Source organism: Bombus fervidus, chromosome 3 (assembly GCF_041682495.2).
Source record: "Bombus fervidus isolate BK054 chromosome 3, iyBomFerv1, whole genome shotgun sequence".
Lineage (NCBI taxonomy): Eukaryota > Metazoa > Arthropoda > Insecta > Hymenoptera > Apidae > Bombus > Bombus fervidus.
The window spans coordinates 16,033,923-16,061,553 of NC_091519.1; the positions used below are offsets into that span (position 1 = coordinate 16,033,923).

General features: G+C 36.6%; 1 protein-coding gene across 11 annotated transcripts; it reads right to left on the reverse strand.

Annotated features, from left to right (window-relative positions):
* Nucleotides 1-413: 413 nt before the first annotated feature.
* Mondo (MLX interacting protein mondo) lies at nt 414-27,324 on the reverse strand. Of its 11 annotated transcripts, none has more exons than XM_072000445.1 (16): nt 27,059-27,324; nt 22,614-22,983; nt 11,115-11,221; nt 6,594-6,667; nt 5,847-5,972; nt 5,340-5,574; nt 5,019-5,114; nt 4,663-4,936; nt 4,051-4,588; nt 3,745-3,921; nt 3,469-3,613; nt 3,104-3,201; nt 2,368-2,831; nt 2,157-2,280; nt 1,941-2,070; nt 414-1,804 (listed from the first exon to the last, which is right to left on the reverse strand). In XM_072000445.1, the coding sequence occupies exons 2-16, from the start codon at nt 22,964-22,966 to the stop codon at nt 1,683-1,685; spliced, it is 3,063 nt and encodes a 1,020-aa protein (XP_071856546.1). In that variant the 5' UTR covers nt 22,967-22,983; nt 27,059-27,324; the 3' UTR covers nt 414-1,682. The 11 variants fall into 11 exon arrangements, with proteins under 11 accessions (XP_071856546.1, XP_071856547.1, XP_071856544.1 ...); XM_072000446.1 differs by having other exon boundaries at nt 5,340-5,553; nt 27,059-27,322; XM_072000443.1 differs by having other exon boundaries at nt 3,104-3,309; nt 27,059-27,322.
* Between the last annotated feature and the right edge of the window lie 307 nt (nt 27,325-27,631).

Here is a 27,631-nt window from a genome sequence, read left to right on the forward strand (position 1 = left end):
GATTTTTATAAGATTATATGATACATATTGTACAAAAAACATCCCCCTTTGTTGATTTCTTTATATTATTTATCACTTATACATACACAATGTAAAGTTAAATAAAATACAACTGCATATTGTAAAAATTAATTGAACAGGTATTTGCAAAATGTAAAATTTATATTTTTACAATCGTTAAAATCACTTTAGAAGTTCTTAAAGATTGTTCACCGCTTTCAACATTTTGCTATATACAATTGATATTAAAGCTAACAATATTACAATATGCAGAAGTCTTTTATAGCTTAAGCTCTAATGGTTCAATTCTTTTATAAATGATTTGTACATTATCACATGAAATTTCGTATTAAAAACTTCATATTTAATAACATTAATAGTATATAATAAAGTTGTAATTTGTGAGCAACCCATTTTTTTTACTTCATATGCGTTTAATTATCTGCAATATAAACTTTTTACCCTTTCAAAGTTATTACTATGCAAGTATCAACGGCTGTATTATTCATCATAGAATAAGACATATAATAAAGACCGAACTTGAAAATATTTAGTTTTAAACTGCAGTTTTCACGCTAAAAGATTAATCAGATATTTTCAACATTTTATGTTTCTTACTCCAGTCTCTTGTTATAATTTCATGGCACCGATTTCATCTAGGTATACTCAAGTATATATTTTCAAGTAACATAAAAAAATGTAATTAATTACTTGACGTTAATTATAAATGATTCTTTATTCGTCGATATTAACAAAAGACTTTCTAAAAGTAAACGATTTTTTGACGAAAGTTATTTATATTTCAACTATTATAAAAATATATCAACAGTGTAACATATAATTAAGTCCGCAATATAGTTTTACGAATATATTTATCTTAAAAATAGTAAGAAACGATATCTAAAAACAAAGAGAATAATTTCCAAAGATAATGATTTCCTTTTCTTTATCATTGTTATAAACGACGTATTTAGATAAAAACAAGCATAGTAAAAATATAATGGAATGGTTTGCTCTACACATTTTTCCTTCCTTTTTTTTTTTTTTATGTATGTATGATCAAGTATTACAATGAATTTAATGAAGCATCGAGAAGAAAAAAGAAAGGAATTTATCGCAACAATTTGTTATCGCAATTTATGAAAATGTAAAGTTACATATAATTCTTTTCTTAATGCTGAGTGAACATAAACGTAACGCATATAATATAATTACCTAATAAATACGAATGTCCTTTTTCATTTTTTATAATATTTTATGCGAGCATATGAACAATTTCGATAACCGCTATAAAAAAAAAAAAAAAAAAAGGATGTTCAAATCTCAACTTGTTCCAAATTTATAACAGTCTGTATATCATAATATATATTTTGTTAAATGTCTGCGAGTAAATTCATGTACATCTTTATATACTCTTTTAACAGTTAATTATTAAATTTTATGGTCACAATTTTGAGAAGGATAGGGAAAAATTGCACTTTAAGTTTTTTCCATTCTCAACCGCAATCGTTGCAAAAGGAAATCTGTACGTTTACTACTGTAAAAAAGGATCGTCTTAAGAATTTTCACGTAAGTTTCTCTCCTAAATTGGCTTACTGCTACGGTAACTGCTTTTCTTTCGCACGTTCTTTCGAAGGTTTAAGCAAATCACGTTTCGCGACTTATTCGCATATTATAATTGGTCACTGAGTTGATCGTCGCCGTTCCGTGCGATTAACTGCTGCGAGTGCTTCTTCGGGCAGGCGACCAGGATCTGATAGAATATCAGTGGCAGTACACAGATATCTTAGAGAGTTCAGAACAGCTACAGTTGAAGAGAAGGAATGATTAATAATTAAAAATGATTAATGACTAATAAGTCCGTGTATTCGTAAATGTAACTTATTAATATTAATACTTTATTATGCCACTGCTAATGTTTTGTTGTAAAAGATACGAACCTGGTCTGAGATCAACGAGTGAGCAATGTTGCTCGACCCACAATATTGTACTTCTATATAGATCTTCAATACTCGCGGTGGATACCGAGGTATTGAAAGAAATCATTAGAGGCTCAAGCAATACACTGAACTAATTATTTTCTAAGGAAATGTATAATATATGTTCACGTACGAGAATAGAAAAAAAGACCATAAAAAGCGTTTTAAGAAGGATACGATCCAAAATTTCCAATTCTCCCGTGTACGCGTGCGTACATACTCATCGAACATCTCCTTCATTTTACTAGTTCTGTGTCTAGAAATTGGAGCACCCGTTGCAGGAAGCATGGATTGACAATTACTGTAACAAAGTGTTCAATACATAAGTTTTATATAACAATTTAAAAGAAATAATATTAATTGCTGTCTTTTTTAATTTCCTTATTACCTAATAGACGTATTAAGGCACTCGATTTGATGTCTTAAAGTATCCATCTCCTCCTTCAACTGATTCCTCTCCGCCCTTAACTGCCTGATATAATCTGCTCCTTTTTGCAGCATAGCGGCTTTGCTCATCTTCGTGTTCGGATTTTGATTAAGCTGCGGTATTAAACTGTGCAGCATGTCAAATCCATTTTTAATATTATATCTACGTTTTTGTTCCGCATGAATGTGCCCGACTCGTCTTTGTTCTTTGTATTGTCCCCGTTCTGATTCACCTTTTATGTAACTTCTACTCGGTGATAATGGGCTTCCTATACTCATCGGACTGTGCAAAGGACTGAGGTTTAACCCTTGAGGACTGTGCGCGTTAGAACTATCCTTTGGTGACCCGGGACTATTTTGTGACTGATGCGCCTGGGTGTTTGTATTTAATAGCATTTGTTGGCTGCAAGTAGTCTGTTGCATTGCCTAATATGCAACATACAGTTGAACACGTCATATAATATTATACAAGCTGAAGATTTATTATCGTCGGTATTAATGTTACGTAATATAATATCTTTATGTGACTTATTATTTAAGTCCTCGTGGTTCAAACTAAAGAATTTCGTCTACTACGTATGCTATTATAGCGTAAAAACGTTGAGTCAATTTTATGAATATTAGAGAGTACCCTCTTCTTGAATGACACTGATTTAAATAACTTTTGATTTCGAAATAAGATGCAATAAAAAATATACCTGTTGTTGCGGTTGCACTTGCATCGTAGATGTTTGCATGGTTTGGACAGTGACCGGCGTGGTAATATGGTGGGTGGTTGTTATCTGCGTAGGCGAAGCTGAAGGTGGAAACATAGGTAAGATGTGTTTCATAGTAGTAGTTGTTTGGGTCACTGTCGGCATTACATTATCAGCCGTCATATTCATTGTGTGTACACCAGATGTGTCTATGTAACGATATTGAAGCTCTCATAATATTCTTTATCGACAAAATATATAATACCGTGTGATCGATTTCTCAATAATTTGTGCGTCATGTCGCCATTAAATGATTTATAAAATATAGAGAAAAGCCGTACAAAGATTACGTTTCTTAAAATACATACTATTCGTGAGTAACTGTGCGAGCAAAACATTGTTATTTAGATTTAGAGCGGGATCGCTCGCCGCTGATACTAATGGTGGCGGATGGATTCTTGATGCGGTTAAGGACGAACTACTTCGAGACCTATTCCTTGCTTTCATCTGATACTGAAACAGAAAACATTTTCATGATTTCGTTATAAATTTGTTCAACTTCCTATGCTTAATATAAATCATAAAGGAAATGGAAAAAAATTGATTTATATTTCATATGGTATTATCGTAGCTTATGTATGAACCTTGGGTACGGCAAAAACTTCCTCTTTCTCCGAATTGGACGCGGCAGGTTGCGGTAACAATTTCGTAGGTTGTACGGTCGGCGTGGTAAGATCCAAACCGGAGGGTCTGCACTGTAACAGTATCGGTGATTGCGACGGTTGCTCCGTGGAAACCGATACGACTTGTGGTGGGTGTGTCTGAAAAATATCAAGATAATCTGTTTCTATTGCTAATCACAGTCTGCCGCCTCGTTAATGCATTATTCAAATCGAACACCACGTTTCAATGAAACAAGACATATCACGTCGTATCTATGAAATAAATACCTTGAAATTATTGGTGTTGAATTTGCATTGCTGCGCATTAAAGTTTTGCGGAAGTGTGGGAAACTTATAACACTGTTGCGGTTGAACGACTTTGTACGGTTTTGATGAGATCGGTGCGACCGGTGGTAGAGGCCTGATGCTCCTGTGTTGCGTCGACACTGTAGAATTTGTTTGTCCAAAAGTTTGCTGCACCGTTACCAGATTTTGAACATGAGTAGCGATAGGCGGGATTTGATTCGCATGAGCAGACTGATCGTTCAACGCTGGCATCTGCACTTGATTTTGAACCGGTGTTAGTTGAACGGATTGAATCTCCATGGCGTAAGGTTGTTGCTGCGAAGCTTGTTGTTGTTGGTACGCTGAATTTTGTTGTTGCGCCGTTCGTTGATACGTTGACGTCCGTTGTTGTTGAGGTTGCTGAATCACTCGACTATTCCTCGAAGAAACTCTACTTGGTCGACTTTTTTCCCTGACAGGTTGACTGGTTGCAGCGGGTTCATAACTTTGTTGTATGGTACTATAATTCTCACTCAGAGTTCTATAACGTGCACGTAAAAGTTAAAATAGAATTTCATTGTAAAACATTCTAAGTAATGAACGATCGATGCTCACATATTATTCCTGAACGCATTCGTTGGCTCTGGCTGAGGTTGAGTATATATTTTTGCGGTGTATTGCAGATTCTGTATAGTATCTCCTTGTTCGTTCTGTGCTAACGCTGGCTGCTGCGAAGCCTGCTCATTCTTTGCTGCTGATTCTTGGCTCAGCTCGTTCATCTGATTCATAGGCGTCATTAAGTCGAGATCAGGATAGTTCGTGTTCAAGGTACTATTTCGAAACATGTCGTCCTCTTCCGGGACAGGGGGCAACTTCGAATTTAAAAACTCTGAAAGATTACGATTTATGAATATTATTGATTCATTATCGTTCATACCTATAACATAGAGAATTTCACGATAATCGGATACCTTGCAACGGTTCAAGAGTGTCCATAAAATCATCTAAATTTGGCTGGAGCGGTCCCAAGCTGGGTTGTATAAAATCCGCCAGACTAGCTCCACGCGCTACAATTACAAGCAACCGTATAAAATAAAGTTTATCGTGTCATCCGTTCAACGCATGTACATCAACTATACTGTTCGCGTTGTTTCTTTCAACTATTGTCGTTCCTGCTTTCTATTACAACGCTCTAATTATCGACACACATATTATTCTCTTATCATCTCCGCCATCCTTATCGGTCTTTCACTTATCTTTGTTTTATATAATTTTATTTTTTAGCGAATTACCAATTTCTCTCGGATCGGGAAAGTATATTGGTTGATTTGAACTGATTGTCGAAAATAACGTATCAGTCATGAGCTCCATGTAATCTTCATCAACCATCATACTCTCTCCTCCTGGAGTCCCACTGGTCCCACCGTGTGTGCTGCCTGTACCTGTTCCATAGTTGCCCGAGATCCCCAATCCATTGCCCCAATCTAACACGTCCATCGATTCCATCTGAAACGATCCCGCCGTTTTCTACTATGAATAAGAAATACCAGTGGCTCTTAGAAATTTTCTAAAATTCAAATGTATTTCATTATTTGAAAGCTAACGCTTATTTCGCGATAAGGAAACTAAGGGAAATTACGTTCTGAAACTCGACCTAATTGAAAAATACATTTGCTTGAAATTTGAAAAATTAATCGAGGCAAATGCAATATCAATATTATTATTGTTAAATATATTTGATTCTCAGTTTCATGCAAATATAATCGTAGAAAATTTGTGATTCTTGGATCGACGGATACCATCTCGGTGCCATCCTTGTTCGTCCAGCCAAGGATTTTGTTCCGGTAGAACATACGCCATTTCTTGTACTCCGCGGTAACCGCAGCAAGTTTTCTCTTCCAGTATTTGCCCTCTAAGACTACCGCCTGATAAGAAACGCATCTTTTAAATTCATGTACGTCGTTATCGAGTTTTAAAAACTTTGAAACTGCTATCGATCGAGTTCTTTCGTTACAAAATACAGGGTGTCTCAAAATTAATTTCGCATCAATTAAAGAACATAAGAAAGCAATTGGTATTTTTACAGCGTGCGCTCAAACGTTGGTGAACTGATTTCTCTATCGATCCTCCAACGTCGTTCAGTTATTTTTAACGCAATTACAAAAATAATTCTCTGTAACCAGGAAGTTTAACAGACGTCGTTTAAACGATCCATTACCCTGCATTTACAAAGCACTTTTCGCATATACCGTTGATTCCTAGACTCAATTGCGATCTATTTTAAGTGGATTGTTTGACAGTCTCTACTTTTAAACAGAGGAGAGCTGCTTTTTGGTTTGCAGGACACGCTCATTTTTGCGCGCGTAATGCGATCATCGTCGTCAACGTTTAACTTCAAAGAAGATAACGACGGTTCTCTTGTTCCTTCAAGTAGTCGAGACAATAAATAAAAATCGTTCGATTCCACTTTGAGACACTCTGATCGCCGTAAGAAAAATGCTCGACAAGCATCGAACTCTTATCATTTAAGTGATAACTAAACGTACCTCGGGTTTATTATGAGTATCAACATCCAATGGAGACGCGAACTGGCACACCAGCGTGTTCTGCTTCAATATAACTGAAACGATACAAAGATAACTGAAACTCGCACTATAACACGCGTCTATTACCGATCCTCTTCCAAAAAAAAAAACCGTAAAAAAATTGTTTTTTAATTTTCTTATTTCACGATACAAATTTACCTTATTTTACGTTATCCGCTAATTCTTCCCTCTTTGAGAAAAAAAAAAAAAAGTGAGATATCAAACATTAAAAAAGATATTCTTCTTTATAATATAAATTTGCCTTATTCTACGACGAATTTAACAATTCGCTCTTGTAGAAACAATAGAAAAATACATTACAGTGAAAAATGATCTAAAGGAAGCAGCAATATCCGTTTCATCGGATTAAAAAAAGAACAAAAATTGCAATCTCTAGCGATGACATGCAACTGGATTGGCGTACATCGATTCAACGGAACCACGACTGATCGAATGCGCTTCTAAAGGTAGCACGATGATTTCGTAGCTACCGAAACATCGATTTTTCCAAGAGAAGAACGTCGCGTCTTTTTATTTGAAAAGAAAAAGTTCATATACGAACCACGATGCGTGCTCCTTGGACGAACTTAATTGAGTCGACCACGCGAACGTTTGAAACGATTAGTTAGCTGCCCTTCGACCTACGGCCATGCTCGATATGCTCGTTGCATCGAAGAAGAGACGCAAGCGTCCCGATGCCGACTTTGCGGCGACGCATTTTGTAGCGCACTCGCGAAATAATTCTCGTAATCACTAACGACAGCAGGTACAAAGTCCTGCGATGCTGTCTCGATTGCGAACTAAAGTCGATGTCCCTCCGTTTCACGCCTCCAACTCGATCAAGTTTCCGTTTTCACTTTGCTCGTGCTGCACCTTTCCTATCCTTTTCCCTTGATGCATAAATTTCGTCCCGTTAATCGAACGAAACGACGTTCAAGCGAGAAGTTGAAACGATGTCGCGTTAAGAAAAGTATGTTCGATCGACTTACGGTGACGATAAAAAGTACAGAGAAGCGTAAAATTTGTAAAAAAAAAAAAAAAAAAAAAGAAAGAAAGGAAAAGAGAAAAATTAGAGCGATTCGAAGAAATGGAGTTAGCGCTTTGAAAGATATTCGCAAGAGTTTGCGGAATATTCTTACGAATAATAAAATCGTAGATATTCGCTTCGAACGGAAAACAAAGATATGCAACAAACAAATTGTTATCGATCTCGATTGCGTATCGGGTCGAACGGAAAATATCACGTTTATTTATTTGCACTCGGCGATCGAACACGAATTGTACGTAAAATCTGCGAACGTTAGGCTACACGATTCTTAGCGAGCGAAGCGTCAACGAACGAGGAACCACTCGAGATTCTTTTCTTTTACATCGACACGCCCGAAGCTAAGCTACGTACAACTTACACGATTTTTCTCGCGTCTCTCGATCTTACTATTGACCTCGTTTACTTTTAAATTTTGGCATTATCACGACGTGACGCAGTTTTATTTCTTTCTCGTTATTACATCTAACTGTAATTCTCTGCTCGACCGGTTGGTATTTTATTCGTTAATCGACGAGGAACAAGTAAATGAATATTTGTAAGGCTGACGAGTGGACAATCGGGAACGCGGAGGCGGTGGATTTAAAAATAGCACTCGCGGCGATCGAAATGTCAGTGAACGAGATACGGTTTTGCGCTCGCTCGTGTCTCTTGCACAATTCAAGCGGATCGGTTTATTTAAAAGTACATCTTCTCGCCTATGTGTTCTCAACATCTACCGATGTATCGTCCTTTCTTCGTTAAAATTAACTCGTCGACTAGTTTTAAATCTTAGTAACAAATAATTAATGCAAATCTTTATTTCTCTTAGAAAAGAAAAAAAATAATTAAAAATAAGAATAATTCCTCGTTCGTTCGATAACGTAGCCACTAGCTGTATTTTACGTCACTGATCCAAAGACTTTAACTTGGATTTCTTTTTAATCACCTGATCCGCTGAACTTTACCTCGGTCGATTCCTCCCGGTGCTTCGATTCCCAACAAACTTACTTTCTAACTTGGAACTCGTTTCGAAACTAAGCCGAAATATTTAGGTCGACTATTATCGGAATCGGTCTCGTGTGGTGTGAAAAGCCGTTTCGATTTCCCTAAAAATCGGAAGTTGAAAGCCGAACGGGTGGAAGAAACGACGTAATTTCGCCGCGACTAAGAATTTCGAATTTCCTGGTATGACGGTATTCACGAAACTGAAGTTTGCTCGAAAGTTTCGCAGGAACTTGCGAAGAAACCACGCGCGGTAGCCGCTGGCGGGGATTCTTTGTCACTGGCGTGTCACGTGCAAGATATTTCTTTATTTTGTACGCCAGCACGGCCTATCGTCTTATTTTCGCGACTGAATATCTTGAATCAATTTAATTTGGCTTTAGATTATGTTTTATCTCGCCCCACTCTTGTTTTTCGATCGCAACTGAAAAATCGTGACTGTCTTCTAAATTCTTTCCAGAATAAATTTCTGAATTTTTTTTCAATCCTGCGATTCCCCGACCGACGAAAGATGATCTTAACCTTTGAAGTCTATCTATACCTGGCTGACGTACCTGGCTATATCTGCCCCAGATGTACCCGGTATATCTTTGCACGAGGTAGAACCAAATTGAAGCATCCAGTAGCGTATTTAGCGATATAGTTATTGTTCTTATTGAAATTGATTATTGATCTTCTTATTGAATTGATTGAAATTTGTACTTAACACCGAACGAGGAGTAGAAGGTATTGGGTCGGCAACTAAGTGACAAAATCCGCAATCGACAATATCGCATATAAGCACCGCTCGACTTAAATCCAATTTATAAATTATGACGCCAAAAAAATGTAATTCCGACACACAAAATATTGTACGGCTACGTCGTACCGTCACCTATCGATACTTTTGCCTAAACCACCCCAAAACCGAAAACAAAAATTCATTGTTTATTGTGAATAACATACACATTTAATACACATCTTCTTGGACAATAAACGTTAAAAAAAACCTAAATTCATTGTTTATTGTGAATAGCATATACATGTAATACACATCTTCTTGGACAATAAACGTTAAAAAAAAAAAAATCCACAATCACTTAGTTGCCAACCCAATACTTTCTACTCCTCGTTCGGTGTTAAATACAAATTTCATTCGTAATCGCTAAGAACAATAACTCGCTGCTTTCTAATCGCTAAATACGCTACTGGATGTTTCAATTTGGTTTTACCTCGTACAAAGATATACCGGGTACATCTAGGGCAGATATAGCCAGGTGCGTCAGCCAGGTATAGATAGACTTCAAGGGTTAAAATCATCTTTCGTCGGTCGGAGAATCGCACGATTGGAAAGAAATTCAGGAATTTATTCTGGAAAGAATTTAGAAGACAGTCGCGATTTTTCAGTTTGCAGCGGTGTCTTGTAAATGAAATTGCGGGACGATGATATTGAAATTAAATTCGCACCAGGTGAAATTTTATCCGTGATCGTCGTGGAGGGATAAACGGCGCGATCGAATAGAGGAAATAGATACATCGGGAGAGTGTAGTCTAAATTTCGAGAGAATTTTCCGCGTTACGAAAAGAGTAGTACGATACTAGTATCAATATCAAGACTTTCGCAATTTGAAATTTATCATGCCCCGGACGAGCAACTTTTCCATTTAACATAGGAAACGATGGTTTAAGCGAACGAATAAAGGGGAGGAAGCGGTTAACTCGAAGTGAAATAATCTTTGAGCGATTTACAAGTTTCGACCAACTCGAACACCGTTTCTATTCGAATGCTCCGAAAATTGTAATGGTTGAAAATAATTTCAAATACGATAGGATTCCGATCGATAGGTTTTCGTAGTCGGTATGGTTCGCACCGGTACGATTTAAGATGAAACCTAACAGTTTATTTAAACAGATGGAAACGCGAGGAACGTAAAATTCTAATTTCGTTGTAAAGACGGAAGAACACAGAACGTAAATAGGTCTGGAACGTTGAAGTTTTCGAAAACGCCTTTCTTCTTTTCCCGGCTCATTCTCCGACGAACACTGTGACCCTCGAACCGTAATCGTTGACCATGACAAGTTGGCCGAGGGGAAAAAAGTTGTCGCTACGAGAAAAATAAAACTAACGATCGTCGTTATCACGGCGGCCTCGGGTTATCACGCGAAACGATTGTTAAAGGCCTAAAGGTTAAGGCAAAATTTCAACTTGTTTCGAGGTGTAAATGTGTCCCGAGATTCGCCTACTATTTCCGGTTATATCGCCTGTACTTCGTCTATACATTTCTCGAAACGATCAAAGAATCCGTGTATTTTATACAATTGGCGTTGCATCGTTCAATATTCGCGTAACATCCTGATCGCTTAATTTCTGATCGTTTTAACGATCTTACTCGTATTAAACATACGTTATTTTTATATTTATAGTGCATCGACGGTCGTGGTTCTGCGTTCTGTTCACACGTGCGTTTCCTTACATTGCATGTGCCAGCACCTCCATATCACGTTGTTCAGTCTAATCTTGTCCTTCCATCTCAGCCTGATCCCTTTGAACCGATTCCACTTGGGCGATGTCAATTTCTGTCTGGAACAAATTCAAATGCCCATACGTCATACCACTGTAAACCCAAATTCCGAGCGTTTGATCGACGAACCGCGTGCATTTTGTACGAGTTCGTCGTTTCGTTATACGACCGATATTATAAAAAAGAAACGAAATATTCGTTGGACGAAGGTGGGAGATAAATTTTAGTCGCTGGACTCGAGAAACTTTCTAACGATAAAAAAAGAAAAAGAAAGAAAAAAATCAGAATACAATTTGGTCAGAGAGGATGGAAAGAACGCAAGAGAAGTTGAACAATACGCGAAAGTGAAAATCTGCGAATCGATCGTAAAATGACTCAAGCTAAAAGTTATTTACTCAAATCACCGTAAAAACAAGATATTCCCGGAGAAACATCTTGAAACGAGCGAATGTAAATCGTGGGCAAACAGCTTGAAAACTTAAGACAAGACGCGAAACGCAAACACAGAGTTTATCTGCTTTTGCGGAGTATAGTTGGAGCAAGCTGTCGTAGTAAGTTATCGTCGTAGTAAAGTACTCGGCAGCTAATCGACGGAGCTTTGGAACATCCAGATAAGATTTCCAGGTCCAAGAAAGACTAATCAATCCTTATCGAGACGTTTCCTCGTGGTTTAACGCCGTTTTCGCCACGATGCAGCGTTTCCAGCGATTTAACGTTAGTCTTCCAAATGGAAAAATGGTTTCCTAATACATAGACGACCTACATAGACATTACGATGATCTAAAAGTTTCGTGGATTACGCTATCTTTACGATATGATATTCTAACGACGTTCGATTCGCTAGCGGATTTATCGTCGAGGAAGCTACGTATGTTTGTTCGAACACGGTAAACACTTTCCCGTACTTATCCCAAGGAGGAGGAGGAGCGGGCTAAATATAAGCGAGACAGAACGAGCAACGAATAGACGAGATAGAACGAACCGAAATACTGTGACTTTGGGTTTGGTGGATTGGAAACAACGATGACTCGTTCGCTGAAATATCCATGGGCGAGTCGAAGGAAATTGTAATTTTCACTAATGGAACAACTGCTTACACGATTCAATTTATGTTATCGGCGAAATCCTACGAGGCGTAAGTTACACAAGGCACGTTTCCTCATTTTACAGCACAAATCTCGTTCTTTGCATTTTAACGATTACGTCTCGATCCTTTGTTTTCCCTTTCTTTTCCGAGACAACGTGTATACGATTGCCATCCTGCACGGAACAAGAATCGAACGATCCACGTAAGAATTTACTGTCGGAACAAGTTTTTCGTTATCAAAGTTCGCGGCGATGTAACATCGTCGAAAAGTCAACAGCTGGAAATGGAACAGCTAGGAAGATTTCCACTAACAAGCGTTCGCGTTACTACGAGTGCCGCAGATATTCTTCCTTTCTTGGCATGGGACTCTGATCACCCGAGTCCACTGTCAGCATTTTATTTTTACGTAGATTAAATCGATTAGATAAGAGGAGAAATAAGGACAGAGGCGACACACAGGCTGCACCGAATCTTTGCAACTTATTATGTTTATGTAATTTATTTATATATTTCAGTTGCGATATATCAAAGTTTCCAGTAAAGAATTTATAAAATTCAGTAGATAAAATTATTTTTTATTTTTCAAATACAATGTATATTATATGCGTGGTTGTTAAACGTTTGTATTTCTTCCGAGATCGAATTACGCGAGAAAAATATATATAATAACAATTATATGTATTAAATAATATATAATAAATATATATAATAATAATCGTAATAACAATAATCGTAATAATAATCAGAATTGTATAATACCTCTCGGAAAGATAAAATAATGTTTGTAGAAGAGTCGGAGGTGATTAGAAAATCGTTTTGGCTCGCTTCATCTTTAGAAAAGTTATCTGCCTGATCTCGATAAAGAGGTAAGATCAACGATATTAAATTAAGAAAAGTTTCCAAGGAAGATTCTCTGTACGATAAAAATGGGATTAATTAAATGATCAAATAAAGAAAAAATTCATTTGTGTATGGTCTAATATGTGAAAAAGCGATTTTATTTTGTCCTTTTATCAAGAAGTCGATTCCTTATCGATCGGACATTTGCTACGTAGAATTATCAAATTTGATTAGTCGGCTTTCTCAAAATCTCATCAACATAAATCTCTAGCTTCTTGGAAAAGGATATTTCCAATTGAATAATTCGACGTCAAAATCTTTTTAAACGTTAAACAATCTTCTCAAAAATTGGATAAATTCTATCGTACAAGTGCAACGTTAATAGAACGTCTGGATTTCTCTAGACTCTCAGCATTCGATGTAGCGGAATCTCATCATCCTCTATTAATACAACAATTAAATGGTTATCGCGTATAGGATGAGTGCACGGAATAAATCGTCGAAAGCGTACGACAGCGAAATAACATCGAGGAATCAAGCCACTCGAACGCAAAGTCGTTCGTCGCGAAATCCACCTGTTTCTCTTTCTAAGCGTGATGAATACCATCGCGATTAATTAGCCGTGAGCATCTCGTTATCAGATAACGATTTATTTGTTCGTCGTACAACCAATGACTCGATCTATCCGACAGAGAGGAGCAAAGTCGATTATCATTCGTCGTTTTGTCGTGGAATTTCCCTATTTCTTCTTTAGATTCACCATCGAACGCTTCGAGCTTCGACTCTTTTGCAAAGTTGCGTAATGTCAAATAGGCTGTCATCCAACATTTCATTTCTTTTCTTTTTTTTTTCTTTCCTTGTTTGAGACACGCGGACATATTTGTAATTTCCTGTGCCTTTTATCTTTTAGGCAAATTTGTACGACACAGACTATCGTGTAATAATGACTAGGCATGTTCGATCGAACGAAGAAAAATAAAGCGATACAAGGAAAGTAACAGATAAAATTTTAGATTTGTCGAACATTTTTTAAAGCGATAGATAAGGTAAACTTGAAAGTTACGTGTTTTTTTACAGATATTCTTCACAGCAACATTTTTATTTTCATCGATGAACATACAGTCATCGCATTACGTATCGTAACCCTAGACTTCGTCGTTGGGAAACGATATTCGTTTTATAAATTTAAATGATCGATACTTGGATGCGATATAAAGAAGAAGAATGAAAATTCTACCACGCGTTTCTAACAATTTTCTTATTAAATCTTGTTGGTTTACCAATTGAAAGATTATCATATCGAATACGACGCAACCAGTAAGAATAGAAAGAATCGGTGTACGAAGAGTACCAGAAATATCAAGAAAGTCGTTGAAGAAGAATTCAGGAAGAATTAGAACGGCTTAAGAATGCTCTGTTGTAATCCGCCTAAATAATTTCTCAATGCATCGATTGTCTTATTTTAAGAACGTACAGTAGCGGCAGAATTTTTGAATTCTACGTACAACTGATAGTTCTTAGCATCGAAACGACTCGAGAGATTCTTAAAGCTTCGTCGATATTTTCCTAACGATATTAACGTCGTGCAAATTGCGCGTTCGAGATTTTTTGAATAAAATTTGAATATCTAAGTGGTTTATAACTTACGGCGATCGTAAGACGCGGGAACATTTCAACTCGGAAATGAATTCGATACGAGACCGCGTAATCTTCGTCGTAAATAATCACGTGTTTGTAACCGTGTTCCATTTGACGATGCGTGTTCACGCATTCAAGCAAAATTCCGAATTGCTCGAGTCGAGAAATTTATGCTCCCCCAATTACGTCGTTGTTATAACGAGACGTACCATTATCTATGATACAAAAATACAAAGGAGCAAAGATTTCCTAAAAATTTATCATCTTCGGTGACTCGTATCGCTGTAGGTTTAGTACAGATCACGGAAGTTTGTCACATGTTTATATATATCGAATTATACGAATCATCAGGTTCACTCACGTGACTGTTCGGTAAGATGCGTTGTTAACCTTCATTTAGCGGAATGTGCAACCATATACGTGTACACACGTGTACATACATATAGGCGGAAATTGATAAAAACTCTGGCGATAACTGCAAATCGAGCATAGGAAGTGAAATCGAAAGAAACGTTTCGCTGAAACAAAAGAGACGCGTAGCGCAAAGTACTAGGTAAATGCAACAAAGAAGAAAAAGAAGAAGAAGATAGGAAGAATCGATAAAAGCTTCAAAACGACTGCGTCGAGGAAATCGAAAGATGCTTCGACGATCGAAACGAAAGAACCAGATGAAAGGTGACGGACGATCACCGAGGCACAAGAATAAGGAACAAGAAGAGAAAATGTAAAAAGCAACGAGAACTTCGAAAAGGGTATAGATATAGAGATCGAGACCGAAGTTTTCCATGAAAGAGACGGTCAGAAAGTAATAAACGAATACGAAGACCAACGACAGGAAGAATGAAAAAGAAGTGGAAAAGCGGATAAAAGCTTCGAAAGGAGTATAGCGATGGAAAATGAAAATTAAAAGAAACGAGATATCGTAAACTCAAAGGGTAGAGAAAAGAAGAATGCGAGGGCAGAAGAGAATCGTTGATAAAAAGGAGAAAATCAGGGTCTCGGGCGATGGAAAAGCGAGCGTGTTCGCGCGTATATTCGCGGGGAACACTGAGCGCACGCGAGCGGTGCCTCTGTGCTCGATGACGCAGTGGCCTTGCACGATAAAAGACACGTTGTGACACACAGGCCTTTACGGTAATTTAGCTCGATTTACTTTTTCGAGTTACGCGTGTCGCGAGAGAACGGCTGCCGTGCAACCGGAGACCTGGCCATGCTCCACGCTATCCCTTGCACGAGATCGTTTAGAAGTTCTCTACCTTCCTCTCGCTCTCTCTCTCTCTCTCTCTCTCTCTCTCGCTCGACTCCCTTTCTCTCTCTTATCTACCTCTTTCATTCGCGGAAGTTTTACCGCAGCTTTACGAACAAATTGAGCTATTTAGCCTAGTTCCTCAAACGCGTTGAAATCTATATTTTTGAATGCCGAGTTTGTGAATTTGAAAACTTCGAAACGGGCGTATCCGGTGCATCGAGGAACTCAAAGCTCTGCTTTAAGAAACCGATGAAACTTTTTGAACAAACGAAAACGAAACTGTGCAATATCTTGTGATTCTCGGATGACTGAAACAAGATCCCTTTGAAAATAATTTCTATTTACGATGAAAAATCAGCCACTTAAAATATCAAAAATTACCGATCGATTTAAAAAAAAAAAAAAAAAAAAAATCGATCAAACCTAATTGTACAAAGTACCTCCTGTCCAACCTACATCGAACGATATGTAAAAAAAAGCGCTATTGATTTCCGTCCATTCAAGCGTCCATTCAACGTCGAATAGAACGATCGCGATACCTGCTTGAATAACGCAAACACGTGGTTTACTATCGAGCAAAGAGTCGAACGGTATCAAACAGGATCGTCAATGAACGTGTCACATATCTTATCCACATATGGTATTTTACGGTATTTTACGGTATTTTACGGCATTTTACGGCTGGTGAATTAGGTTCGTGTCCAAGATAAGGCACGACCGTGGTAGGAAAGCGTCGAGGACGAAGAAAAATCGAGTTAACCAGTATCAAAGGCTAAAATACAGTTACCTATCAGAATTATGCAACGCTCGTTATCGACGAAATGGACTGTTTAAACACATCCAGGTACTTGCTTGCTTATTAGTCACAGTATTAGATATTATCACAGTTGAAACATTTATTATTACAAAGTGTGCGCAAGGTTATGAATAATAATATATGTTCATTAGTGAAGTCAATTAGAATTAGCATAGGGTGATTGCTATGTAAACATAATCGTGATTAAACCGTTCTTCTTATTTTTTAGTGATACAAGCGATTAGGGAGCCGTTAAATTGCGCTAAAATAGAAAAATGGTCAGATCTATTCTTCGTTTAGACGATTTCCGTGGAATGTAATTTTGACGAGGTATAGAATTGCCAGCGCATTTCGGGATATTATCGCGAGTAGTCGTTTCGAAAGACGTAACGACTACGAGGTCGTAACACGTGAAACTCTCTCGAAATAATGTTGCTCATAGGTTGTAGTGACAACAATGACGTCATTGGGGGCAGAACCGTGGACGTAACGCACTGGTCGAAGTCTAAGGGCTTCGTGAGATAAGCGTTTCGACTTCTGATTCCGCGTTATTTCCCGAGTTTCTTATTTACGTACACGATGATGTTTCAGAGCTTTGTTTTTTTTTTTATTTTACCAGTAGAGTAACGAAACGTTTAAATGACTTTTAAATCTCACGTTATTTTTTTCTTCTATTGACGTAAAATCATGCTGGTAAGCTAAATGTGTAGATTACACGTATTAGGTTGAGTAATAGTTGATTCACGATTTCTTAAGCCAAAGGAACGCTTAATAAGAGTATTATCACTTTCACGCGAAATCTATCCAATCAAAAAGTATATCGTTTATTTATCCAACTCCTCTGTACTTTTATATCTTTCACGAGGAAAATATCAGATATACATATTTTTACGATCTTTCGACAATTTTTTTCACGTTTCTCGAAAATCATGCACCGACGAAAAACGAACCAACTTATCATTTAAACCTGATTTTCAAATTTTAGAATAAACTTCGACGGATCTTTCTTACTTCGAAAAAAGTAAAAAACTTTCTCCAAAAGTTTTGGATATTTTTAGATCAAATAGGAGAGATTTTCAGGCGTATCAGAGATACTTTACAATGCCGAGCAAATTATTGGTCGAGTACATCGATAAGATACAATACGATTTATCAGTCATTCTTAGACACTCGCACAACGGAAGGACAAGAGGCGTGTCAGAATTATACCACCGATATTATCTGATACGACTGCCATTCCAGAAGTATATTTCGCTTTCGATAAAGTAACCTTTGGATTTAAACGAAGAAAAGAAAAACAAGCGAAAAAAATAATATATATATACATATCTTATTGAGCCGCTAAAGATTCAAGAAAACGGCGTTGCTTTTCTTCTCTTTTCCTTCATTTTATTCTCATTCTTTGACACGGTGAACGTGTACACGTAATTTACGATCGTGTTGTTCAGGACGAACGTTTACGTTGCGTCATTATGACAATAATATCGCCGTTCTTCCACTGATAAAGATATATACGTCTTTTCACTTCGCGCGTCCAATTGCAGTTCCGACGTAAATCATCATCAATCGATTAACCCTTTCATCGGGAAGACGGAACAATAACAATGGAACGCTATCGGCGGAATTACGATATCAGGTTCATTTATTATCCAATCGCCAGGACGGGCTAAAATAACGATTGACCGGCTGAATAAAGTAATGCGTTTACTCTGCGTATGGCTGAATTGCATCGTACACCGTTAATTGTACGAAGTTCATTTTAACGTGTCTTATTGCATTCTGTTTACTCTTCTCTCTCCTTTTTTTTTTTTTTTTTTGTAACTTACAATAAAAACGATCTCTATCTGCAATAATAATTTACTATGCTTAATTTCCATTCGATACGCTTCGACATTTATACCCGATATATTGCATAATTATATAATATATTTCGTATAATTCTTGATAATAGGCAGGTCCACGACTTTATGATTTAATTGCATATAATTCTTTTTTTTTTTGTAACTTACAATAAAAACGATTTCTATCTGCAATAATAATTTACTATGCTTAATTTCCATTCGATACGTTTCCACATTTATACCCGATATATTGCATAATTATATAATATATTTCGTATAATTGTTGATAATAGGCAGGTCCACGACTTTATGATTTAATTGCATATAATTCTTTTTTTTTTGTAACTTACAATAAAAACGATCTCTATCTGCAATAATAATTTACTATGCTTAATTTCCATTCTATACGTTTCCACATTTATACCCGATATATTGCATAATTATATAATATATTTCGTATAATTGTTGATAATAGGCAGGTCCACGACTTTATGATTTAATTGCATATAATTCTTTTTTTTTTTGTAACTTACAATAAAAACGATTTCTATCTGCAATAATAATTTACTATGCTTAATTTCCATTCGATACGCTTCGACATTTATACCCGATATATTGCATAATTATATAATATATTTCATGTAATTGTTGATAGTAGGCAGGTCCACGACTTTATGATTTAATTGCATATAATTCTTTTTTTTTGTAACTTACAATAAAAACGATCTCTATCTGCAATAATAATTTACTATGCTTAATTTCCATTCTATACGTTTCAACATTTATATCCGATATATTGCGTAATTATATAATATATTTCGTATAATTGTTGATAATAGGCAGGTCCACGACTTTATGATTTAATTGCATATAATTCTTTTCTTTTTTGTGACTTACAATAAAAACGATTTCTATCTGCAATAATAATTTACTATGCTTAATTTCCATTCTATACGTTTCAACATTTATACCCGATATATTGCATAATTATATAATATATTTCGTATAATTGTTGATAATAGGCAGGTCCACGACTTTATGATTTAATTGCATATAATTCTTTTTTTTTTTTGTAACTTACAATAAAAACGATCTCTATCTGCAATAATAATTTACTATGCTTAATTTCCATTCGATACGTTTCGACATTTATACTCGATATATTGCATAATTACATAATATATTTCGTATAATTGTTGAAAGTAGGCAGGTCCACGACTTTATGATTTAATTGCATATAATTCTTCTGTATTCCATATAATTACAGATACGCTCATAAATAAAGATTTATGAATGTTTATGCAAATTCGAATTTTTATGAAACGAAACAGACTAGCTACAGAAAAAGAAAGAACCTAATAAGCCGAAATGATCGCTTTGCTCTTGATATCAGATATTATTACAAGTACGTATGTATGTACTTTATTATAGATATTTTGTACTTTCGTGTTAAAATACTTCGATGAAACGATGAATAGACGAAGGAATGCGGCTTTGATTATTGATTGGTTTATTTCTGATAGACCCAACACAATCATAAAGATAAGCACGCAATTGGTCGAAAGTGACCATGTACATAGCAACGCGTTACAATGAGCAACATAGAGCAATACGGCTAGCCATGATCGTTATATGCATTCTGTACATTTTTATACGACGATAAATTGCGATATAGACTATCTTTTATAGAATCTGATTTCTAACAATTAGAATTAGTTATTAAGAAGATATGTTTTACGTTGTACATCTTCTCATTTAGATACGAATTTTTCCTGTACAAATAATTGCTCGTAATTAACAAATTTCTTGCGCTTTAATCGCAGGAATATAATTATAGCGAAATCGTCGCAACAGCAGCAGAGATAAAAGATCAAGAACGATAAGAAGATAGTACGATGTAACTAGCAGCAACTTCCTGTACGTTGTTGCGAGTAATTTATAGAAACCTTCGCGTTAATTCAACGTAACATTTTTATTTTCCTCAATGCATACTCTTCCTTTTTCATGATTCCTCTCTTTCGAATCTGTTTTTGTCTCCGTAATTGCTATTTATTAAATATCGTTCGCTCGAAATTATCGATTACATAAAGAGTCTTGATAAACTATGGAATTTTTCGAACTTTTCGGGACAAAGGTCGTTTCCGATCGATTACATCGCTATAAATCGCTACATATCTTGTACAAAATCTGATAATCTCGATAGTATCGACCTACTTAGATCGATCACGTTAAAATTAATTTTAATATCGTTGTAAATTCAGGCGAGAATTTCACGACCATCCTGCGATCAAATTCGCGTATCCAAAACAAACATACACGTTCTTTTCTCTTCTCTTTTTTCTCGCCAACTTTCGCAAGAGTAAGATACAACGAGATTGCGAGACATAAAAATTGAATTACGGATAAAACCGTCGACCAAAATATTTATTTATATCCACGGGGCAGAAGTGTTTTCGCCATCTGGCCGATTCGACGTTAAAAATACTCCAAACAACGAGTCTTGTTCTCGATTACACTGCACTCGGATTACAGGATAAGAGTACAGTTTTCGGATAAGACCAACTTATAATCGATACTCCCAAATGGCACAATGACAAGAAAGTTATATCGACCTCGATATAACGTTAGTTAAGCCGATCTAATGCTTGGATTCAAGCGCTAATTCTCCATAATCGATCGACAGCTCATCAAACTTTCAAAATCTCCAGGCTTTCGATCGACTTATTAATCGATACACATTAACTGGCTATTAAAAAATAAAAGATCAAATTAATCCATTTTGCTGGTGTTAAACGGCGAACGATTAGATACGAAAATAAAATCGAAAAAATTCGATGATAAAGCGACAAATAATTTACTCCAAATGGAGGAATTCCAATTGGAGGAATTCGCACGAATTCCAAAACAACGGGAGATTTTTATTAATTTATCGAAAGAACGATATGAAACAAGAGAAAAATGTTTATTAATATTAATCGCTGTATCAGAGTTTGTCAGCGTGTTCGCAATATTCCCGCATTAAATTTCCAAAATATCGACAATGATTGATCGATTACGAGTATTTCTTTATTTATGCCTTCGATCGTAACATCTCCAAACGGCGAGTTAGCTCGTCTTCGTTGATTGAGAGGTCGAAAGGATCCGAAGGAAGTCTTCACGACGGGGTTCGAACGGTCCCGTATAGGGGAAACGGAAATTGTCGCGGAGGCAGACTGTCGGCTTCGTCGAGGCCGAGTTTAATTGCGGTGTTGTCGTTTGGTTCTACGGCCTCTTCTTCATTAATTCAATTGTCCGTTATCAGGCGGAATGCCGGCGGCACGGCATTTGTCCGGTTGCCGAGCTCGAAATACAGTTCCATCGAATCTGCGCTGTCCCACTAATCTCCCGAGGGAACCGATTGCGAGAGGAAACGCCACGCACTCGCTTGCGAGTTCTTGCAAAACGTCTCAACACTTTGAAATCACGAGACTGTTACAAGACGAGTACGCGACGCTCTTTTCCGCTCTATTCAATGGCACGATGGTATAAAGTTCGATTTTCCTTCCTATTGCTGAAACGCGATTTCTCACGACTTTGACGATTTCATGATCGATGGAAAGACAAGATACTACACAATATGTTAAGATCCATTTGTAATTTATATATGCGTTACCACTCATAACTATTCGAACGACTTGGATGGACAGACATTTCTTGAATAATTTAAATACAATTTCTAGTTGGAACAGTATAATCGATATTCATTGCTTGGACAAAGAATCGTATGTGTTTGTACAATAGCAGCTTGGATATATTGGGTTGGCAACTAAGTGATTGCGAATTTTGTCAATACCACCTAATGCCAAAATCCGCAATCACTTAGTTGCCAAGCCAATAGTAGAAGTGAAAGAAAGCGTAGAGATCTAATAAAAATTATGAACGATACTTGCCGGTAACCTAAGAAAACATGCGAAAGGAAAACGGATTTGCGAAGAAAAACCGAGGGAAAAGAGAAACTCACCTGTATGCGAGCGACATGCACTGGAACAACTTGTTCAAGGACGTTTCAATGCTGAGTTGCTGAGAAGTTTTGTCGTTCGAAGAGCTACTGGCAAATTTCTCTTGTAAAAATCCTGTGGAAGCGATAATCGCGATCTTGGCAGCTTCCTCGTCAGGCACTGGAACAGCAAGTTCATCTTCGTCGTCCTGGGCCTCCGCCTCGAAGTCGGAGACCATAAAGTGACCAGAGTGTATGGTCTCGCGAGAGTCTCTACCGCTGTTCTCTTTTCTCCCTGTTCCAGGACGATGAAAACTCTGGCTGGACGTTGTGGTCATCATTGTTAACGGCTTTCTGTACACCAGTTCGGCCTGCATCCCTCTTCGGCGCCACTCTGCGGATCACAGTCGCGTCGATACGCATTTGCACGCACATTTTCCATTTTTTAAATTTTCATTCTTTTCTCTAATTTTGTTACTCTTTTTTTTTTTTTTTTTAATACGAATCGCGTGTTTCTCGTTAGCTTCAGATTTGTTCTCGGTCATCGATTTTTTACGATGAATATTATTAGAGATCGATAGGATTGCATCGATACAAAATTTAAAGGTTTTGCGGTAACATCGAAAGGGAGAGAACGATACAGTTTCCGTAAAAATTTCGTAAAACGTTATTCAAAAAATTCCACAAGTTTCTTAATTCGACTATTAGCTGATTATAAATTGCAGTATGTTTGGTAAGTTGATCTGATTTCGAATTGGCTTGCGTTGGTTTATTCAAATTACTGTAACCTAAGGCTAAGTACTATAGCATCTTTTAATATTTACTAATTGTAAGTGAAACAATTTCATTTTCTTAGCTGTATTAATAAAAACATAAATTTGCATAAATATCCGCAATCTAGCCACGACACGGTATTCTTAACACGGGAGCAACACAGCTTCAAAAAAAAAAAAAAAGAAGACTTAGAAGGGAAAAAGTATGAGTGGGTGATAAAGAAATCTAGAACGAGATCGTTAACGTAGAATTTAGTGGTGTTAGTCGACCTCATTTCAGAAAATCTCTCTAGGTTACAAAGTCTACATGTTCGACCCAATAGGATGAATCCTTCCGGCCAGACACAACAAATTTATCGGACCGCTGATAAGTCTACAATTCTCTATTCGACGCTTGTCTATCTTTTTCGTACATTAATGAACTTTGCTTCCGCTCTTTTTTCTCATCTTCACTTCCGTTAACCCTGCGTCTTATTATAGGCAAGAAGCTTCTCATTAAAAAAATTTTTAAGTATTTTTTTGTATAAAGCTATTGTTACGATTTTTACGAAGCATTTTAAGTGTAATGAAAGAGAACGTTTCCCATTGAAACACATCCTTTGCTAACGTGCGAATTCAGATCATGTAAACAACCTTTATGCCTGGTTGAACGACCGGGAATCGTTAAAGTCGCCGTTTCGGCCGCTTATTATTATTTCCATGAAAAGGTGACCGCGCGCCAGAATTTTCGATGGTCAGTGACTTCTTCGACAGAACCGCAGATATCCCCTGTCTAAAATTAAACACCACATATATTTGCAGATCAACTGTCATTTACGAGCAAATAACTCAACTTCCTAACCACATCATTGTTTACCGCCTTAACCCGCTTTTTTGTTCATGTGAAAAAATTATTATATTTCGTATACATTATAATTCGTATTAATTTCTTTATTTTTATTGATTGTATCGTACTCGATATAATTTGTTTTGCAGTTTATAAATTAACAAGATTTAATAAGAAAATGATCATAAATGTAGCGTTATAACGATACGATAACTTTATGATAAGGTAACTAGAATAAGACGCAACGATATTAAATCGGACATACGTTTATTTTAGTAAACTTAATTTGTTTTTTGTACTATAACTTACAAGAAGTAATAGTGCTCGAATTTTGTCTTTACGCATGGCAAATATAATATAATTTATCCTTAATAAAAGGACACGTAAACAGATAAAAGATCCCTAAACAAAGAAATTGCGTCCGAAAGGTTGGTAATCTGAGCGATGAGTTAACTCGTCTTAATAGGTCAAAGATCGTACGGAAAAATGTTACATCAATTCGTACGTCTTTTCGTAGCGTTACTTCGTCTCTAAAGCACATTAATTTTTTAACTTATTGCATGTTAGCTTTTCTTACAAGCAAAATCCAATGAATATTAGAAAGTTGAGGTTTGATTACAATGACAGAATTAATTAACATGCTGAGCCATAACGTAGAAAACTAATACGTGTAGTTACACGTGTTGCGGAAGAACTAGCTAAGCCTAATACTTATTCGTATAAGCGTGTTTTTATAATGCACATTTTTCTTATTTGTACTGCTTTGTTTAAACTACATGAAGTTACATATATTTGAATAGGATGATAAAATTTAAAATTACTTGAAAACCCGCAACTTGGTTACCGACTGGCCCCAATCGTAATTCTGTAAAGTGTAAAGAATCGTGTTAGTTGTAAAAGAGTTAGCTTGAACGTATGTTCAACGGTTCGTCGATTTTAACATGCATTACGTGTTAGATACCTCTAATAAAGGTGCGTGGAAACCTTCACCGAGATACATGTTACGAAAACGTCTAACGGAAATCGAAGTCCATTTCTAATAGGCATCGAATAGTGCACACACGATATCGCAAATTATGGGTTGATCCGTTATAACCGGTTTCGGGAATAGATCTTTTTCCATTTATCGACTAGGTATTAACAGCTGACGATATATCTTTATAAACGCATTGGAATTTACCAACATTATCCACAGGATAGATGAAATTCGTGCAATTATAATTTCGATCGCATGAACGTAAAATGTACTTACTACTTTTCGAACAGACGAATAAAATAGCATTTAGCCATTGATAAAAAGTTCCAAAGTCATATTTGACAAAGATCATGATTTTACTAATATTGTTTACGGTACCACGTATTTTTTTTTTTTTTTTTTTTCTCTCTTTGCAATATTACGCAAGCAAGTTTATCAGGGCGGATTTCCTTTGCAACAATTCTATCTAATAAATGGCCTTAATATTCCACTACATTATTATCTTAAAAGTGTTAATGCCCTTTCACCCCGGAGTCACTTGGTATCGGTAAGGTTAACCGCTTTATCCGTTCGTATACGAAGGATTTTTCCTTTCCCCGTGTGGCTTTAAAAATTCTGTTATATTTATAGAAAACAAAATATAGTAAGCATCGCTAATATAGCTACTGAAATTTCCTTATCGTGGAAAGCATGTTCTATGACCGTAGACTCTATCGATAATCTATCTCTATCGATAAATTAGAAGAGTAGAAAATGCGCGATCGTACACGAGGATAACAAGCAATACTTTCTGACGTAATTGCGAAACACATACCATGCGTACTGTATCAAATGTTCCATTGTGATTCTATTTTGTTTAAACACTTGCCATCCCATGTTATGTATGGAAAGGCAATATTAGTATAACTGCGCGTTTCTGTTTCTGTAATCTGTATCGTTTCGCGAGGTTGACTGTATATCGAAGATAGAAACAAGCTTAGAGTTTTTATAAGACGACAGAACTCTTTTCAAATGGGCACTCCTCGATCTCTTATGTCTTATGTCTTATGCAACCATAGGTCGTATTTAGGAACTCGTCGCGGTGCAAACAAAAACATTCTGCTTCGCCCACACGTGCGCGTGGCCACGGGAAACGTGTTTTTTAGTTGAGAAAAACATGGCCGTCCTGATTACACGATAACAACGGCATATATTTAAATAGTTTGTCAGAATAACAGTATTATAAAAACTTTTACAAAACACGATAAGAATATTTCTAATCATTGTATAAGATAAACATACTACACGCTTCATTGCAAATATACGCATTAAGCAATAAAACGTAACGATCGTATGATACTTTAGATGAGAATCACGTCGAAGAACAATACTAATTTTTGATATTTCGTTTCTATGAAAATATACACAGAACGATATAGTATTTTGAAGAGTGAAGATAGATTTGGCAATGATACACGCATGGCACCTGTCACTATGTAGTATGGTTGTGAATCGAACGAGGAAAGTATGTACTGCGCGTACATTTTACTCCTTTCCTTTCATCGTGTTTGTCTATCATGGTTTAAAAGTCGCTTAGAAATTCGCTTTGGATCATCGTTTTTATCTTACTACCCTGTGGTAGAAACTGTATCGCGCGCTTCTTATACTTTGTAACAACTAACTAAAATCTTCCTGCATAAAAACATCGATGCAATCAAAAGATCTGCATAATATAGATTCGTCATTCGCGTAGAAAAAAAATTAGTCGACGATCGAAAACATACCCGAAGCGTATGCATGATGAGGATACGTTTATTTCGTGAATAATGAACACGTATGCGTAACACAGCACTTCTTGTAAAGAATCACCAGAATTCTTTATTGTCGACTTTTCTTTCTCTATCTGGCAACTCACCTCTCTTTTTCACTGCGTGTCACCACTCGTCGTTGATACGTATACACTGTTGCAACTTGACGACGAAATTTAACGATCTCTTTGTATTAATTTTCCCTCGATCTCGACCAATATCGTCGCACTCACGCTCGCCGTCAGGCTGGGCCGCGCGGCGCCGCGCCCGGACGAGGCCCGTACGCGTTATTAGACGGCATACGCTCGCTCATACTACCAGTGACGCCATTTGCACGAATCCGCGTCTACGACGGACGACTAGCGACTCTGTGTCACACAGCTGACATGGGCGCGCTTACTCTGACCAATCATCAACCACCGTCTAGAGTAGAGCCGCTTTCTCAGATTCAAACAAATACACACTTCAATGTTTCCTTTTCTACTTCTGCTTTTTTTTCAAGTCTCGCGGCACTTTCCGTCCTGTTCCTGGAAGTACAACATGTTTAATGGATTAAGATAAGAGCATTGATAAAGCAAAATATGGATCTAGAATAAAATGGAATCAACTATTTAATATCCATTATAATATATAACATTATTCGTTTAGTAATTATTTAAATAAATCATCGAGTGGAGTTC

Coding starts and splice junctions, on each gene's coding strand:
- Mondo (XM_072000443.1), bottom strand. CDS start 22,966: ATGCAGGCCGAACTGGTGTACAGAAAGCCGTTAACAATGATGACCACA. Junction 11,222..22,613: donor TGCATGTCGCTCGCATACAG/GTGAGTTTCTCT, acceptor AATTTGTTCCAG/ACAGAAATTGACATCGCCCA. Junction 3,310..3,468: donor CGCACAGTTACTCACGAATA/GTATGTATTTTA, acceptor ATCGTTACATAG/ACACATCTGGTGTACACACA.